General features: G+C 48.5%; 1 protein-coding gene across 2 annotated transcripts in view; it reads left to right on the top strand.

Annotated features, from left to right (window-relative positions):
- Positions 1 to 19686, top strand: part of LOC146805219 (pyruvate dehydrogenase (acetyl-transferring) kinase isozyme 3, mitochondrial) — a 1482095-nt gene that overhangs the window by 826025 nt on the left and 636384 nt on the right. For both annotated transcript variants that reach the window (XM_085622419.1, XM_085622420.1), the window contains exon 6: positions 2744 to 2821. In XM_085622419.1, coding sequence (XP_085478545.1) covers positions 2744 to 2821 — 78 coding nt within the window. The remainder of the gene's footprint in view (positions 1 to 2743; positions 2822 to 19686) is intronic.

Below are 19686 nucleotides of genomic sequence, written 5' to 3' on the forward strand. Positions count from 1 at the left end.
CAATCCGGGGTACTGAAGGCCATCTGGGGAACATTGGCTGGGCTTGAGAGGGATATTCGAAATCTCGGTGAACAAAAATTCTGCTCCAATGACACTGATACTCTTGCCAACATTAGGGACAAGCTTTCAGAAATCCAGGAGGAGGCCCTTTGTGAAAATCGCTTTCTACATCAGCACACTCAGGCTCGACGACATGGGGAGGGTGACCGCCATCATAAAACGCTTGCTACCCTGCTGCGAGCTCCCAGAACCTCTGCTTATGTTACTGAACTATTGATACCGAGTCCAAACCGGTTTGCTTCCTATTGGAACTGCTAGATGTTATGTCATCCTTATATGCTCACTTGTACTCCACCACCTCGACTCTGGACATGGCTGAAATGTCTATTTTGACACTGTGCAGTTCCTTTAGCTTGATTAGCCACACAAGCTTATCTTGATGAGCCTATTACCACTGAAGAAATTTGTGCAGCTCATAAAAGGCTTACCTGGGGATAAGGCACTGGGTTTAGATGGACCTACCACTGCTATTTGCCTCACTATTGGCCATACATATTCTTGCCATGTTTCAAGACTGAGAATATTCGGGTCTCCTGCCGCCTTCTTTAAGGGAAGCAGTTATCATCACACTACTTAAACCTGGTAAACCTGTTAACCTCTGCGACTCATACCAACCACATTCATTAATAAATGTGGACAGCATAATTTAAGCCAAGGTCCTTGCAAATAGGCTACAACCACTCCTACCTATGATAGTAGGTCTTGATCAGTCTGGTTTCCCCTTCTATACCACTGGCTAATAACCCCCTAATTCCACCACTTTTAGATAAGGGAGCCATTACACAGGCACATAAGTACAAGATAACATTTTTCTCAGAAGGCCACTTCCTCTCATCCTTACATTCTACGGGTCCCTCACCTCCCATGTTTCTAGACCCCTTATTATATTAACAACTACGTGCTTTGTGCCGAGCAATGCACAAAACATTACCTGCGCCGCTCCCAGTCCTCCTGGCGCTGGAACACATCCTCACTACTCCCTCCCCTCGCAAACTAATGATGTGCCTTTCCAATACTGTGCAGTGCTCCTCCCTGGTCTTGGTACCTAAAGCCCTGGAACAGTGGAAGGCTGACACCAATCCAGACATTACGGACACACAGTGGTCATTTTGCTGCAGACAGATAGAGCTCCTGTCCTGGAACTACAGATTAAGGTTAATTCACTTCATTTTTTATATTGCATTTATCTTACTCCTTTACAGCAGTTTCAAATGGGGCTAGTCCCTCATTCATGATGTTTGCGCTGTGGCGCTACGCAGGCCTCCCTCCTCCACCTTGCTTGGCAGTGCCCGGAGATCGGACCTTTCTGGAGGGAAGTGTATACACACATCAAAACGATAACAGGTCAAGAGATACCCCATTCTCCCCTGATAAGTCTTATAAGCTATGTTAAAGGCTCTCCCGCCACTTGTCATTGTCCCACCGCCATGCTGCGTATATTGGCCAAGCGCATAGTGGCCATGCACAGGGGAAGAAAACCCGCTCCCACAATTAAAGCATGGTTGTCTGATGTCACATTCTGCCAAGAGCAATTGTCTAATTACTGGGAACTCATACCCCTCCGATCTTGCCCTAAAGATATTTAGGTTCCATTTACATCTTGGTTCCGACTACGGGAAGCAGACGTACCAGCATCATTACTAACGCCATATATGTCATACCTTTTCGTATACTCTTCCGTTTGCCCCTCAGGCGGGGGAGCGTGAATCTGCCTATCCAAAATATTTATCTGCCGCACCACTAAGAAGTTTTTATTGCAATTCATGGCCTGAATAATGACATCCCTTTATGCAATGTCTCGTACACCCAGTTGTTCTATTGTATTTGCAACTTCCAATGCATATTTTTTACATTGGATTATGCCAACGTGGTAATGTTTTACCGTTATTGACCCCGCTATCCCCCCTCCTACCTCCCCTCCTGTCCACCCTTCGACCCCCCCCCCTATTTTCCTTAATTTGGCTTTTCTTCTTTATTCAGCACTTTGGACACTGTTATTTTGTTCTTCTTGTTTGCTTTAATAAATTCCAATAAAAAGAAAAGTATTTGTATTGGTCAACCACATCATGTGTCGAATTACCTTGGCTCCAGTTTCTCATTTTCTTTTCTTTCCAAAAATGACAATTTGGGGGTACTTTCACAATATGACCGGGGCTCATTAAGTTACCTGTAAAGGCCTGACAAAGTCATACTTAGGACAACATGCTTATCTCCCAATAGGAGTATGTTTCCCCACTTATTTTTGTGCAAAACTCTGTCTGAAGCAATCTAGGTTCATGATTCTGATATCAAAAACAAACTGGTGGCAGACCAAGTGGGATTTAGACATAGAAATGCGAGAGCAGGAGTGTGGGTGGAAAGGAAGTTGGGGTAGGGGTGAAGAGGACAGAGAACAGATCCCCTTTCCCCTCTGAAACTGAAACGATGAAAAGCAATACAGGCCTAATCATATATATTGTACATTGAAGCTTAATTTATATAGCATTGGTGTGCTATACAAACAATAAAGAAAGTAAAATGGGTTTTAGGCAGTGAAATCTTGTATATATTTTTTTCTTCACAGAACACTTGCTTGGTTCCATCAATTGTCCCACTCCATATCGACTTCAATTGATCTTTAGGCTCTTAACTAGTGTAACTTTTATTTGCTTTTCCAAAAGAGTCTTGTTTCTCTCCTTAACAGATGCTTATGAGACTGCTAAGATGTTGTGTGAACAATACTATTTAGTTGCGCCAGATTTGGAAATTGAAGAGTTTAATGGTAAGTTTCAAGTAGCATAAATTTTAAATTCTAAAGTTAATAAAAATCCTTTATCAGTTACAGTTTGTAAAGATTTGTATTAAACAAATGTATATAGTTTCTCAGATGAAAATGTTCCAATGTAATTCAATTACGCACTGATTTTGTATAATTCAACTTTGGAATACAGGTTAGACAATAAAATCTGTTTACTAAATGTGAAATCTGATAGAGACTACTAGCCGCAGATTCTTTAACGTAGAATTATCCCCAGGCGTGAGACTGGACCCGGAAAACTTTCTTGCCCAGCATCTCTGCGCGCCAGGGGGCGGTACCACTCGACTCCGCCCGACGTCCTCCGCGGGCGTGACGTCAGCGAGGTCACATAAGCCCCACCCCAGCGCGCTGACGTCAGTTTTCTTCTTTTCCACGTGCAACGCGGATCCAGATCGTATTCCTGGCCTGTTTTCTGGCCTTCTTTATACGCTTTGTTTTTTCTTGAGAACAGTGTGCGAATGTCTTCGGGCTTCAAGACGTGCTCGTCTTGCGCACGCCAGATGTCGGCGACTGACCCTCACCCCATCTGTATGTGATGTTTGGGGGGAGCACCACGACTCCACGGACTGTCAGCAGATGAAGCTGAAGTCCCGGCGGGAGCGCCGGATGAAACTCCTCTCGGCCCGCATGTCCAGGTCGGCGTCGGCGCTGCATCCGTCCCGCGCGGAAGGGTTCAAGAACCGCCGCTTCCGTCTCCGACATCGTCCCTCTCCAAGGCTGCAAGGGCGTCGCTCACCTGTTGGTAAGTGTCGCAGTTTGTCCCCGAGGCCCGGTCCCCGGCCTGTGGGGGGCGCGGGTTCTCTGCGAGTTGTGCGGCCCAGGTTCTCTGCGAGTTGTGCGGCCCGCGCGTCGCCACCCTACCCGCCGTTCCCCGGCATGGGGGTGACCAGAGCCTATCTTCTTCTACTCTTCTTCCTAGGACGTCTGCGGATCCCTTGCCATGTGCGGGGACTTATGCGGCGTCGCCGGCGGCTCCGGCTCCAGCGCCGACAGGTTCGGCTCCAGGTTCTGGAGATGTGGTGTCGTCGGGGTTCCCTCCTTCGGACCACGGCGCTTCTGCCTCGCCGCAAACCCCCGCGGGGGTCCCTGTGGTGTCGTGGGAGGTTGCCGGCGCTCGAGGCTCGTCCTCGAGCCCCCCTCGGTCTTCTGGGCAGGCGGCGCCCTTGTCCGAGCTGATGCTGCTCAGGTGCCGCAGGGGCCGGCTAGGGGCTGGGGCGAGTCCCCGGGCCCCCATCGTCTCTCCACGCAAGCGGCTGCCTCGTCGGAGGTCGAGTCGACGCCTTTTCGGCAGCGTTCCTTGGCCGCCCCGGCTCCGACCCTGCCCCGTTCTCCCGTGGCACGAGTCGTGGCGCCTGTCGACGTTGAGCTGACGCCAGTGGCGGACTCTATGGCGCCGTGCTGGCGTCAGGTCGTTGATTTGTCTTCGGACGCCCCCTCTTCTCCAGAGTTTCGGCAACTGTTTGTTTCATCTTCTCCAGAGACGGGACGCTGCGTCGTGGCCTTTTCCCCAGCATCTTCCAAGGACGGCTCTTCGCCGTCCCCGCAGTCTTCCCCGGAGGCGCCTCAGGTTCCCCCGTTCTGAGCTTGGCCCTTCCTTCCTCCGGTTGGGCTGGGGGACGGCCGACTTAGCTTACAGCCGTCGCCCACGGAGGAATTGCTTTCCCCACCGCGTTGCCCTACGGAGGCGAGTGCTGCCTTCGCCTGGGCTGTCTCCAAGGCTGCGGGGATCTTGCGCATGGGCGATCCGGCTGCCCATTTTCCCACGGATCGTTTGCTGGAGGTTCTCCATCAGGGCTCTGGTGGACGGGAGCTGCTTCTTCCCTTTGAGGCTTTTGCTCCATAATTCTCTCTTGGGGGCCTGGGGGCATCCTGCCACGGGGGGATTCGGTGCCCCAGCCGCTTCTGCACCCCCTCCGCATGATCCTGTCTGTCTTACCTTCCACCCTTCTACCAGGGGCCCTCTTTTGCAGACCGCCTTTTCCTCCTTGCCATCGGTGTTGTCTCCCCCGTCACGGGAGGCCCGGTGGTTAGATTCCTGGGGGCGCAACATCTTTGCCTCCTCCAGTGCTGCCTTGCGGGCACTTAACACGCTTTGTGTATTGGCCAGAGCCACTTCTTGCTTATGGGATTCGGCGTAGTCCCTTCTGTCTTCCGCTTCTCAGGAGGGTGCTTGTGCTGATCTGCGGCACCATGTGTTGGATGGCCGGGAGCTGGTGGCGTTTATTATTCGCTCGGCTCTGGACGTTTCGGAGGTGCTTGGTCGCACCATGGCTTCTTCAGTGGCCCTCCGTCGCCATGCTTGGATGAGGGATAGTGTTTTCCCTGAGAATGTTAGGGCGCGGCTGGTTGACCTTCCCTTCGATGGCACTCTTTTTTTTCACGCCCCTGCGGATTCTGCCATTAAGAGGTTCCTTGCGGGGCTTCGTCCTCCTCCTCAGTGACCCTGGATGTCGGTCTGTATTCTGGGAGGTGTTCTCCCGTTGTTTTCGGGGGCCTAGTAACGAGTAGTCCCGGTTGTGTGTTCTGTGTGGTTGGTGTGCCTTCAGGGTCCTTCCGTGGGCCCTTTCGTGCTGTTGGCTGCTGGTCCGGTCCTTTTTTGCCTTGGTTTTGTCTGTTAGTAAGCCCGTGTAGGTCCTGAGCTTGGACCTTCTGTGTCTTCTGTATTAGCTGATTGACAATCCATCTGCGGTTTTCTCCGCAGGTCTTTCTGTTTGTCCTCTGCTGTGGAAATTTTTTCCTAAGAGGTGTTCCCATTTTCTTGGGACGTAACATACCCTATGTGGGGTAATGGTAGCTATTACATAGCTCTGCCATGTGCTGGGGAGGTGTGTTCGCCCTTCGGGCTCCTTGCTCTCCGTGGCGTCACAGTATGTCGTAGGTGCGATCTTGCCGATTGTTTTGAAGCAGCTTGCGTTGCGCCCGGGTCCGTCCTTCTCCTGGTTCGCTACGTCGTTAGCCCAGTCTGGCCTGCTGTCTGCGGCATCGTGTTGTAGTGGTTCTGCACTTCTGTCGGTGTTTTGGCTTGGTCCTCTCTCTGGTGTTCCGGGGGACTGGCTTTCCTTGGCTTCTGTGTTCTGGTGGACGACTTGTTCCGTCCTCCGTCTCTCTCTTTCTTTCTTTTATGCCCTGTTCCACTTTGTCCTAGCCCTTCCTGGCCTCTGCCTTCGCCTGGATTCTGGCTTGTCCTGGGTGCACCGTTCCTTGGTGGTGCCTGCTGCTGGCTGCGCATGCCTGTGCAAGCCTGTTTGTTCTACTCCACCGTTGTGGCCTTTGATGTGTTCCCTTGTACCCCTGCTTCTGGTTCAGCTGGGGCTTTGCGCATCTGTGCCTATCTTTTCCATCTGCGCTTTGGCGGTGGAGCCGTTCCTGCCTTGTCTGCTGCTTGCAGCTAGGGGTGTTCAGCTTTTTCTGTCACTGTGTCTGTCTTTCTTACGGTGGGCCCTGCCTCCAGTTCTTCCTCTTCTCCCTAGGGTTTGAGGTGGTCCTTGTGTTCCTTGGGGCTTTCGGGCGCTGTCTGCCCCTGCGGGGTGTTGGGCAGTTCTCCCTTGGTTGGGCTTAGGATGTCCTGGCCTTTCCCTTCTTGTCCCTGTGACGTGTCCCCTACTGGGGTCCTGTGTCTCTCCTGGTGGGGAGGCTCTCTCGCATGCCCTCCTACCTTCTGGGTATGGCTAGGGTATCTATGCTACATTAAGGAATCTGCGGTTAGTAGTCTCTATCAGATGTACAAGTTACTTACCTTTGGTAACGATGTATCTGGTAGAGACGATTCTAGCCGCAGATTCCTTCACGACCCGCCCTTCCTCCCCCTACTGCGAGGACCCTCTGCTTGGGTTCCTGCAGTCGACTCCCTCTGGGTGGCTTGTCTTCTGTGGGTGTCCTCTTCGTTTTCTTCTGGTCAGGCATCCCTCCAGCTGGTTTCTCTCCAGCGTGAGGGCCTACTCTTTCCCTTTGTTGTTAGTTTCTGATCCCCACCCGGTCTTCTTCGTTGGGGGTTCTTTTATCTGTCCTTTGACCTCCTACTCCTTTCAGGGGTTATGGCCCTCCTTGGCAATGTAGTCTGCGGATGGATTACCTGTCCTTTTACCTCCTACTCCTTTCAGGAGGCATGGCCATCCTTAGCGGTGTAGTCTGGGGATGGATTGCTGTTGTACCTCTGTTCCGGGCTTGTGGCCCTTCCCCTTGTGGTTGTGGTTGCAGACCCTCTCTCTTTCTGTCACGGCGCTTTCACATGCTTGTGCCTCCAGGATGGCTTTCGCCTTGGCTTGCAAGGTGGTTCCACGAAGTGGTGCTTTGCACTTTTCTTGCTCTGGCTTCGCTGCTCTGGCTTTCTGGTGCTTTACTGCCACCTGGTGCTTTCTGTTCCTCAGATTGGTGCTCTGCTCTTTTCCTGCTCTGGCCTGCTGTTGTCGCCTTCTGGTGACTTGGTGCCACCTGATGATGTTTCTCACCTTTTGTTTCTCTCTATTTTGTTTCTCTGGTTTTTTCGCACACTGTTACCATGCTCTTCTCAGTTTTATTGTGATGGCTCAGCGTTGTGGCGTGGAAAAAGTTCTCCGAAGCAAACTGACGTCAGCGCGCCGGGGTGGGGCTTATGTGACCTTGCTGACGTCAGTCCCGCGGAGGACGTTGGTGCGGAGTCGCGTGGTACCGCCCCCTGGCGCGCAGAGATGCTGGGCAAGAAAGTTTTCCGGGTCCAGTCTCACGCCTGGGGATAATTCTATGTTAAGGAATCTGCGGCTAGAATTGTCTCTACCAGATACATCGTTAACGAAGGTAAGTAACTTGTACTTTACGATTTATGTTCTAGATTTATTTTAACTTGTGCTTAATAAATGCCAGCCACTCGTTTTGGGGGGTATCAGAAATTTGCTAATCAGAGTAAATGATCAGAAAGCAATTCGACATTTAAGCCTTGTAGATGATTTTTTTTTAATTTACACTTGTTTTCTAAATAAATAGCCAAATGTAATCATTCTATGACTCAGTCAAAATCACTTTATTTGGGTATTTAAAACATAAAAGCATGTTAAAATATCCATAAAGTGAAAACCAGATAATACATAATCGTTAAGTGAAAATCGATCACAATTGATAAACAGTCCAGGTTAAAAATACACATGATGAAAAAAATTCTCAAAAAATTTCAAATAATATAAAATGCATTTTGTAAGAGAGAAAACCACTTCACATTAAAAAGAGATAAACATTTTATATAACAGATCATGTGGACCCTCATTTTTTCCTTTCTCTGACTGTTGCTACTAAGAAGCTCGCAACATTAAAGGTTTCCCAGGGATTATTCAGCATCTGCAAATATATTCTGGCTGGCCGGGCCTGTGAAAAGTCTCTGTCCTGTAAAATTTGTAAAATAAAACGTTTGCGAATGTGCAAATAATGCTCCCAGGACAAAGTGCAAAGTGTCTTGACTCGAAAAATTATCACAAGTGCAGGGTCCCAGGTCCTCTATCTTACTTCAGCCCTGGGGTTTGGCACATAAAAAGTGCAGATAGTTGAACCTCAGTCTTGTAAAAAGGAAACGGTGTTGGGGCTTAGTAACTATATCTGAATAAGGCTCCCTAAAACAAGTGATTTTTACAATTTGGTGAGCCTGTACAGTAGGTTTCAATAACTCTTTGGCCTCTCTTTCTCCAGATGCTAGACGTGAAAATGAGGTCTTAGCCCACGCACGATCTTTTTTACATAATTTTTCTGGCTTATTAAATATCTCTGGGCGACCTATTAGCCTTGCTATACTTTTCACGTAACTAAGCCAAGGGATCCTACTTGCCCTATAATCTCCTGATTCATCACTCATTCTGAATTAGTCTAAATCGATATCCATTTAAGAAGGGGGGCCATTCTAATCAAGTCTGCCACAAAGCCAATACCCACTTCTTGATGAATAATATAAGTAGGTATTGATTGTGGAACTGAAAGCAGGCTTCTCAAAAAACAAAAATTCCACTGTTTGAAGCTCTACACAATCCTTATATCCACAGATTCCAGAACCATAATTCGAAATAGCAATACTCTTGGCTATGTATATATTTAACATTGCTTTCACGGACTTGGCACCCAGCCTTCGGGCAAAATCAAGCACCGCGACTGTCTATCTTGCCATGGCGTTTCTCTTCGCCTTCCTTTGCGGGACCCATGAACTCCTGTCGTCAAATAAGACGGCTAGGTACGGGAATGTAGGGACCCTAGTTAATTAATTTACTTTTCTTGGCTTCACTCCCAAGATCATAGTGTGTGATTTTGAAAAACTTACACTCAGGTCCAATGAACCCATAAAATAGGCACAGGAGTTCAGATGGCACTGGAGGCCCACCGCCGTGCATGCTAGCAAAGCAGTGTCGTCTGCATATAGGAGCGCCGGAATCAATCGATTCCCCACACGCAGAATATCTTGACTAGCTCCGCACCCGACAGAGTCTAGATTATTAATATAAAGGGTAAACAGCAAGGGGGCCAAAATGCATCCCTGTCTGACTCCTCTTATGATACCAATCTCTTGCGTAAGATTACCCTTTTGATCAAACCTTACTGTTGCGTAAAGATCCCTATGCAAGTCTGACAAAAAATACACAATATTTTTATCCATACCCATTAAGAGCAGCAAGTCCCAAAGTTTGGATCTGTTCACTCGGTCAAAGGCCGAGGACAGATCCGTAAAAGCAAGATGAAGTGTCCCTTTCTTTGCTGTGGTATATTTCCCTACTAGGAGATGTAGGTTAAGACACTGGTCCAAGGTGCCCCTGCCCTTCCTAAAACCGTACTGGAGGTTTGACAGGACATTGTGTTCATTATTCCAATCAGTTAATTTACTAAGAACCATTCTGCCTAACACCTTGACTGCAGAGTCAATCAATGATATTGGCCTATAGCACCTGGGATCTCCTTTCTGCCCTTTTTTAAAAACTGGAACTATAATTTACTTTGACCAGGATCTTGGCAAACCATGTTGACACGCCATATTAAATACATTTGCCAATATTTTTGACCATATTGTAATGTCGACCTTAAAAAGATCAGCAGGGACCCAATCCGGGCCAGGTGCTTTATGGCACGTCATTTGGGCAATGGCCGCAGCCACTTCTTTTTCAGAAAAATCCACGCTATAAGCTGCAGCCATGTGTGTGGTGCCTATGTCTACCTGGTCTGGCTGGTCACCATAAATAGGTTTAAAATGGTTTAACCACAGCTCTTCGGGTATATTACATTCAACAGTGGTACCCCAAGACCAGAAAAAAAAGGTTTATTTACAATGTCCCAGAACTTCGCACTGTTCTTAATAAAATCTACAGACAGCAGTTTGTTCCAGGCTTCCTGTTTAATCTCTCATTCACGAATACGTAAAGCCTACTTATTCTCTACTCTCAAAGCCGCTATTAAGGTTCTGTCTTGGGGTTTTTGTTTTAAAGCAGAAAGTAAATTCTGATTGGCAGCTGTACAATTATGATCAAACCACCTCTCGCTGTTATTGATACATTCCTTATTAGGGTAAGAGAGGGCACTAGCTACCTGCTTGCAGATGCTATCAGACGCTGAAATAACCTCGATTCCCCCTTGGCTACCCTCTTGACATATAACTATCTCGTTCCCTACACTATTTAATAAGTCATTTAAAAAAAAGATCTGGTACAACCTTGGCCCATTTAAGTATATGACCTTTATCCGTGGTTTTTATAGTAGGAGCCGGGACGGTATTCTCCACTTTAACCACGCCCTTAAGGCACCCTCTTAAAGTGAAGTGAATGGGATTGTGGTGACTAAAATGTGACCATTGAGCGGCATAATCCGATTCCAGGGGAAGTAAAGTTGTATTAATAAAAATATAATCGATTGTCGAAAGCATGCCCCTGCCCTTAAAGGAGGGAATACCAGCCCCTTCCTCTGTCAAGTTTGGATTTACCAATCCGAATTCAGCTAAAAACTCCTCTAAATATCCCCCTTGTAGAGTGTGTTCAAAGTGAGTCTCTAAGTGAGAACCTGGACCGAGATTGTCAATGACGTGACAATTTGTTTGCACACATGAATATTTAAATCTCCCAGTAAAATAATCGAAAACTGAGTGACTTGTTTCTCCCTATATGAATCTAAAAAGTGATTAAAACTGCATAGATGTTCATTTATACACAATTTTTCAAAAGAATTATAAAAATTAAGAACAAGTACTTTGGGTGCATTTACGGTGATAATCTCGACCGCTAGACAGTTAATAGACCCAGAATCCAGTTTATTATGATAACCCCTGACATTAAGAGAAATCAGTGTTGATAAACCGCTCTTCGGACGCCCCGCTACAGAGGGTCGTGCGGCCTCTGAATAAGTTGTGTAACCGTAAAGCCGAAATGTATTCTCAGTCTTCCATGTTTATTGAAACCCCACTATATCATACTCCCTTACCAGGCCAAGCCACCTAGGATCATCTCTCTTATTCTTTAAACCCGCTATATTCCAGCTAAGTACCTTAGAGATTTATTTCGGTCTTCCTTCCTCCCTCGTTAATATACTCGGGATAGAAATGCCCCATTCTATGACTCAAATATGAGCAGCTAGGAGGGGAAATATTGTGCCCATCATACACAGCTCGTGCAAAACGTCTGCCAAACCAGTAAAATGGTCACCAGTATTGTCATCGAACCTCCGGACCATTAAAAATATGTAATCAGAACTTGGGATTACCTGTTTTGTTACAATTAAGTATGCACAGCGATCAAATGATATCATGCAGCAACAGATATGTGTTGTGATTAGATATGCATTACAATTGAATTTGATTTATTGTATGTTGCCATGTTTACATAAAAACATACAAAAGATCTGTAAATTGAAGAGGAATAGCAGTTAAACCATAAGTACATAATTAAGATGTTTAGCTTTGGGCGTGAAGACGGGCGACGTCCAACATGGTATGGTTGTGGCTGGCCCCACACATTCACTGCCATCGAAGGCCAACAGTCCTTTCTTCTCAAGGGTTTGAGAGGTCATGATGGATTTTATCATAGGTGTATACTCCTTGTGCACAGGCAGTCACAGCGGGTGGAACAGAAGTGGCCCCAATGTCCTGAATTTGGTTCCCAGTACCAGCCCACTGTCAGCAAGTGTGAAGGAAGATGAAAGTGCACTGATATCTGTGGGGCAGAGGCCTGGATCCGACACAGTGCAGTCCAGAGAGCCTGAATGCTGGGTGCACTGCGAGAGACAAGGAAAGACGAGAACGGACAACTGAAGGAGTATGTGATAGAATCTGTGTGGGACCATGAAGAAACTTGTTTGAGGAGCTGGAAGGGTGGCATGGCAGAGGCAGTGCATGGCAACCTGTGGCTCACTAGGTCGTAAATCTGGCTTTTGAGTAGGCCTGGGCGGTAAATTCCGTTCCGCTTGCGGAATTTGGGTAATTTCGCGTTCCGTGGAGAATGCAGAATTGCCCAAAATTCTGCTTTCCGCTGAATTTTTTGCTTGTTCGGGATCTCAAAATGCGCGTTCGCGAGATATTTTCCCGGAACACGCAAATAGCGGTCGCGAACAGGAAAAGAGCACCGCGAACAAGCAATTCCGCATGTTCGCGGAATTTCTGCATGTACGCGTAGATTTTTAACCATTTCGCAGAGATTTGCGTAGCGCGACTACGCAAATTCTGCCCACCCCTACTTTTGAGGGTCGCTCCAAATGGAGTGACTAAGATATAGTTGGGTGGACTCATTGCATCCAGTTGGGGTATTATGAAGATGATGGATGAAAAATAAAGTCCATCATAAGAAGAGCATGACCACAAAGGTTCCCTTAGCCCGCTTTAAATATCCATTTCTTGTTTCCTACGTGTTTCCTCACTCCAAAATTGAGAGTAGATGGTTTCCAGATAACTAAAAGACAAACCTCAAAAAAATTGGGAAGGCTATAACGATCTCGGCATAGGCCTATCACAAAAATATAACAATTTGATTAACTGTTGCAGTCCAAGAGACTAAATTAGAAAACGTGGGAAACTAATTTGAAAAGGTGGGTGTCGAACTGCATGTGGTTGGGAATAAAATATAGTGAATGAAGAGCTTGGAAAAGTATTATATTTGCAAAAAAAATGCATTTAACAAGTTTGAGAACTATGTCGTGGGTTTCATTCTGCAATTAAAAGTGAATGTGGAGCACTTGAACATCATGTATATATGTATAGATAGGAGGGTCTAATGGGTACTGTAATGCTTAAATTAACAAATTTGAAAAACATCATGGTGGAAATAATGCCCAAACTAAAAGTTTCAGAGGGCCTTCACATTCCTGTTTTCCTTCGCAGTTCTTACGGGATCCCAGAAGAAAAGGTAAAATCAAGATAGTAGGAATGCTGCATATCTTGTGAGACCCTCAGCAAAGTGACAGTTTCCTCAGAACAGTAACACCTAAAGAGTTGTGATAAGAGGACCACAGCTGTTCTCAGATCTGAAACTTTCATCGAAGTGGCTCGGCCAGCCAAAATAGAGGGCGCGATCCTGTAGGGCAGTGGTTTCCAAACTTTTCTGACCCACAGATCCCTTGACCTGTTGGCCCTTGGCCGTGGCTCCTCACTATGTTACTTTTTTTGCAGGGTGGGGGATGTAAGCCCAGCTTCAGGAGTACTTTCATTTTTCTCCCTGAAAATAATTGCGAAGAAGGTATAGTCATATACGCAGGGTGGTTCATATTACTAAGGCGGCACCTCTAATCAAATATTTCTAGTTGCACTTCTTTGCCCATGCATTTTTTAGAGAACCTTGTCAAACATTTTTATCCCACTTACAGCACTAGATAGCACCCCTATGCATGTAGGCCCCATTGGCAAAGTGTTTCTGCACTTGAAGAATATTTGCATGCACTTCCATTTCTACCCATGTCATACGTGCCAACACACTTGTCTTAGCAGGGTGACTCACAACTTGTAAAACCAAATGTAGCTTGCTTATAGCTGTCTCCTCCCTGAAATTGCCTCCAATACAACGCAAGCCAAATACATTCCTCTGATTTTTACTTTTTTAAACGTCCCTCTTTCTTGCTTCCAAATGTTGGCTTTATGCCGTATATGGTGTTTTACTTCCCTGTGCTCATGGAGAGAGCAGACCTATCTGGAAATGTGTGTGTACTGGAAGAAATGTGTACTGGTTCAAGTACACATGTCAATACTTAATAACATTTAGGGCCTGACATCGTAGGTTTCCATCTGACTGCCGTATTATGATGATGGTGGTTGGAGGGAAACCTGTTGGGGGGATTCTGATGCACTTCCGACGGGCTCCTGGATCATCAGAAAGCCTCAGAATCCCTTAATGATGGCAGAGCCAGCCTCGGCTCCGCCGTCGGGATTATGATGTCACTTTCCGACATGGGAAGGCTCTCAGAAAGTGTCATTGGGGGCCCCTAGCAGAGCCCCCGTTCCTCCACAGCCTGCTCTATGAGGCCTGGGGGGCATCTATGGTTACCCCCTAAACATCCCTGCACTGCATGGTGCCTGCCACACGGTGCAGGAATGTTTGACAACATCCATTTTTCAATGGCAGCTTGTGCTGCAGGCTTTTCCTGCCTGCCGCACAAGCTGCCATTGAAAAATAGATGTTTCATCCAAATTGTGAGGCCGGAACCGCCGACCTATGTTCGGGCAGTTCCAGACTGCAACGGTGTCCGCCTGAAATCGTAATGAGCCCCTTAGTGTGTTTGAGAGACAGGACAACTTATTTCCTGCGAACTAGCATTGGCGTAAAATGCATTCAGAAAAAAACGAAACTAGCGCTTACTATAATAGTGTTGGAATGTGGGGATCCAGTGAAATATGGAGGTCATCACCCTCGACATGCCATCAATTAAGCACTATCTTTCCAGCTTTAGGCATGTCACTTACAAATCATTGACATCAAGCATTTAAGTCTAATCAGTTTAACTGAAGCCAACAAACCCTTCAACATTAAATGCATTAAAGTGCTTGGTGCATGTTTCCCCTGGCTAGTTCTGGTGGCGCTCTAGGGAGCCACGGCACACAGATTGGGAACCACTGCTGTAGGGCTCTGCCAGACAGCACAACTATTGACCTTCATCTGAGACACACAGCACTGATTGCGAGCTCCCTGACTTTGGCCACCAGTCTGGGGGTCTCCCTCTCCCCGCTGCATGCCCTTGGACTGACCTCAGTGGTGGTGGTGTGCCAGGTGCCCGCAGCGAGCAGCAACAATGTCCAGCATGATGGCACAGCATGGAGCCTAGGAGAGACTGGGCTGACTGGGCCCTGCTGAGGACAGGGCTCCTGTTGCAACGCCACATCTCAGTCGCATCTGACTGGCGTCGAACCCTGCAGCTGGTGCCTGAGCACTGGAGGCAGGGTGGCAGTCTACGCCTCCTTACTTCCTGGGCGGCAACATCGAGGCGGGGCAGGAGGCCCTCTAGTGCTCCACACGACTACAGAGGGTTCCGGACCTGGAGAGAGAGAGCCCCTGGGAAGTCAGGGAGCCCAGCCTCAGAGAGCCACTGCGGAGGACAGTTGGACTTGGCCTTGAGTCCCGTGCCATACTTGCTACACGGCGCGGATGAGTACCAGATCACCGGGGAGGCGGCAGGTGAGGGGCCTACCTTGCTGTCCGGGCCTCGTATTGGCCATTCGTAGGTGAGCGGCAGCACGATCAGAGGAGTTGTGAACTGGTAGAGTCGGAAAAAGACCCCCATTGCGCTGCCATCCATTCAGTCAGCCTTTAGGCTTCTGGTTGGAGTGGAAAGCCCTGTTGGATATCACAGTTCCCCCACTCTCTGGCCTGCCGGAAGCCCTTATTAGCGGTGGTGCGGCCCTTGGGTGAGGATACTTCGCCGCAGCGGTCGAGGCCCGCATTCCACCCCCCCCCCCCTTAGGCTTCTGGTTGGAGTGGAAAGCCCCGTTGGATATCACAGTTCCCCCACTCTCTGGCCTGCCGGAAGCCCTTATTAGCGGTGGTGCGGCCCTTGGGTGAGGATACTTCGCCGCAGCGGTCGAGGCCCGCATTCCCCCCCCCCCCCCCCACCCCCGGAGCGAAGTGGAAGGGAGCGGCTGCATAGAGCCACAAAACAAAAGAACGTGAGGGCTGGGAGAGAGAGGCAGCGTGGGCAAACTGGATGACAAACTTGTGTGAGCGGGACGGCCCCCTCACGCTGCCTAACCTGGCCGGTCAGCAGCAACTGGGCCTGCCTATAGAGTGTGGCTTTGACAGACCTTATGCCGCACCGCCCCCCTTCCTGAACACACACACACCTGCATAGGCTACAAGGTGAGAGGGGAGGGCAGACACCCTAGGTGGCCACACACCTATCGCAGGTGACAACTCTGTGCCACAATCGAGGCGCACACCTCTAGACCAGTGTCTTAGGAGGCGACCTTTCTGCCATCGGGCCCCGCTGGGGCTATACCACTACCATTGGTTCATCTGGAGAACTCCCCCCACCCTAGCGCTGTGGGACTGCATCAAGCAGTCTCGTAGACGCGCTTATTTACGGTCAAGGCAGGTGACCCCTTCCTTATCAGGTCCGGCAGAGGCTTTGCATCATGTGACATCTGTGAATTGGGGAGGTCCCAGGGGGAGGGCCCTCGACCTGCTCGCCCGCTCCCAGCCCCTGATCCCCTTGGAGCTCCTGGAACGGGGCCAACCAGCACTGACGAGATGGGGAAGCTGCAGTTGGCCTCTAGGAGTCAGTCCCCAGCCTGAGAGGCCCACAAGCAGAAGCAACTGGCATCCGACGGGAAGAGAACAGTTCCTCCCATGCCATGTCAGAGAAACTGGACAAGGCCTTGGCAGCCATCGAACACTCCCACTTCATGATGGAGGCACGCTTTGGATCCCTAGTGACCGATTTCATGCTCCTTCAAGATGACCAACGCAAGCTGGCCGACAGGGTCACAGACAGAAGAAGACCCTCACAACACTGCTACTACTCATCAAGGAGAGCCGCTCTGACATTGCTGACCTGCAGACCCGAGTGGCGTAGCTGGAGGACAGGGCAGAGGACTTGGAGAGCAGGTTCTGGAGAAGCATCATTCGCCTCTTGGGCCTGCTGGATGGGATTGAGGGGTTGGATCCCCTGACCTTCCTGGATTCCTGGTTCCGATCCTTCACCTCACCCTCAGCACTCACTGCATTCTACTCCTTGGAACGGGCTCATTGTGTACTGGCTCGGAGCCCACCCCGGGCTCTCGTTTCCTGCCGATGCTGGTAAAGCTGCTTCCTTTCAGGGACAGGGGTGCAATTCTTTTAGCAGCTAGATTGGCAGGGCCACGTTGTAAGGAGGACAAAGATGTTATGCTGTGCCCAGACTACACTCGGGCCCTCCAACTTCAGCGCTCCTCGTTCCTGGAGGTTAATCGTCGACTCTGCCAGCCTAAAGATAATATGCGGCGAGACCACTGTGTTCTTTACAGACCCCAAGGACACATGGCACTGGGCAGAGCGACATGGAGGGGGATCTGACAGCTGGCCCGCAGAACGTTCAGACAACTCTCGGGGTCACCGGAGTGAATGCCGTACAAAGAGAAAACACCCAGTGGGGAGAAGGCGCAGCCCCCTATCCCAGTCTTCACTAACGGGGTACCCTGACCTCGCACAGATTATTGCAGACCGCCGGCAGGCCATTAAAGCAGCTGCAAATTTGACCCTTCACCCTGTGACTGCGGACGATGACTAGGGCCCACATCTGTTCACCTCAGAAGAGGACTCTCTTTACTCTGATGACTCCCGTGGTGATTCACAGCCTCTACCAATGGTTACACCCCAGACAGCAGACACCCTCATTAAAGCTTAGCTCCAGTAATCTCCACCTGGCTCTGATGCCGGCTGCTTTGCTGCTGTTCAATGAATATTGTATGGCCAACAAAATACAGTAACCTTTGATGTGCTCACTGTAGCTCTACCAACTCAGTCACTTAGCTCTCATCCACCGCCCATGATGCTCTAGAGTTTCTAGTGGATTTTTGGTTTGGGCAAATCGCCATTTGCGATGGGCTGCAGGTTTTGGGATTCTTTCCCCACCCAGTTACAGAAGTTCCTTGGCTCCCCTGCATCACTTTGCTATAGAAGGGGGCGGACCCGGCAAGGCACCCGAGGCGTGGACAGGGTGGCAGCGCTGTAGACACCCCCCACCACAGGCACACACTATCCAGGTTCCCTCATGGCCCTCACCTCTGACATTCGGTGTCTCTCTCTTAACATTCGCGGTATGCACACTGCTAGGACGTGCTACACTATCTACTCCTACATGGAGGCAGAAGGCGCAATTGATTTTCCTTCAGGAGACACATGACAGCGACAGAACTGGACAGCCAGCACATGCTTTGGGGGGGGGGCACAATCTGTGCTACAACATTCACAGCATATGCTCAGGCATTAGTGTGAGTCCGCCCCGGGGTCCTCTGCCAGGAACTTAGTAGGGAGGTAAACGAGGAGGGCTGCTATGCCTTCTTGGGGGGGGCACACGAACAGATGGCCCATTCTACTGGGCAGTATCTATGCACCAAACACTAAGCAGAGGGCCCTTTGGGACACTCTCACAACCATGCTCCCTCACTATACGCCACTACCTTGGGTCTGGGAGGTGATTATAATTCTGTGCTTTATACTAATCTTGATCGTTCCCGCTGCCTCGGTCATCCCCACACCTGCAAGCGTAATACTTCCATGCCTGCTCACACCACTGGTCCCTCATAGACATGCGGCATACGCATCACTCTACCACTCGACTCTATTCCTTCTACTCAGCCCCACACAATCTACTGGTACGAATAGTTTATTTTCTCAGCTCCCTGTCGCTGGTTCCCCTTTTCCAGCACCTGGACTATCTGGAAAAGGTCATTTCCAACCACAATGCGCACATCATGAACCTCTGCTGGACCGCCCCCCTCACTCCAACGCCGTCTTTGTTTTGAATGTGGCTTCTCACCAATAGGCCACAACCAATCCCTGCACTGCCACCTGGGAGGCAAATATACCACTGCACCTTTGAATAATATACACTTTTGAGCATGTCTTACCACCCCTGGCACAGCAAGACTTCAACACAAAACAAACAGCACCTTTTGAAAAGGGGTTTTATTTAACAAAATGCAAAGACTCTATCACTTTTAGATTTTGGGGTTTATTACATAATACTCTCTAAACAAAGGCTATCTCAGATACCAAATGCATAAGATTCAAATATATGTAGCAAATTTATAATCTAAAGGCATGAATCATTAACTGAGCAAACTATAATACTGATTATTAAACAAGCAATAACTGATATAAGATGAGATACACTGGACGTCCTGCAAAAGATCAGAAAGAGATGTATATATATATATATATATTCACTGAAAAAACCATAGGTTTCACACATGTTATAGTTAGCTGGACATTTTACTCATAAAAAACCAATGAAATTCCCCCGTTATAGTTAGTGCAGGCAACTATAACTCACGCGACCGCAATCCTCTGCTGATGCTAATACTGTATTTAGACACTTATTTGCCCATGTCTTCTTCCATTAAATTTTAGCTATACATATATTACAAATATTTTTTTTTCATAAAGACACATATGTCATCAGCAGAGGATTGCGGTCGCGTGAGTTATAGTTGCCTGCACTAACTATAACGGGGGAATTTCATTGGTTTTTTATGAGTAAAATGTCCAGCTAACTATAACATGTGTGAAACCTATGGTTTTTTCAGTGAATTTGCAAGGTTTTTTAAATGCTAATTCCTAACTATAACGTGTGTGAAACCTATGGTTTTTTCAGTGAATTTGTACGGTTTTTTAAATGCTAAGTTACTTTACGCCGTTCGTGGCGTGCGCGCCCACTTAACGCAGTTCGTT

This window comes from Triturus cristatus, chromosome 8, assembly GCF_964204655.1.
Source record: "Triturus cristatus chromosome 8, aTriCri1.1, whole genome shotgun sequence".
NCBI classification, from domain to species: domain Eukaryota; kingdom Metazoa; phylum Chordata; class Amphibia; order Caudata; family Salamandridae; genus Triturus; species Triturus cristatus.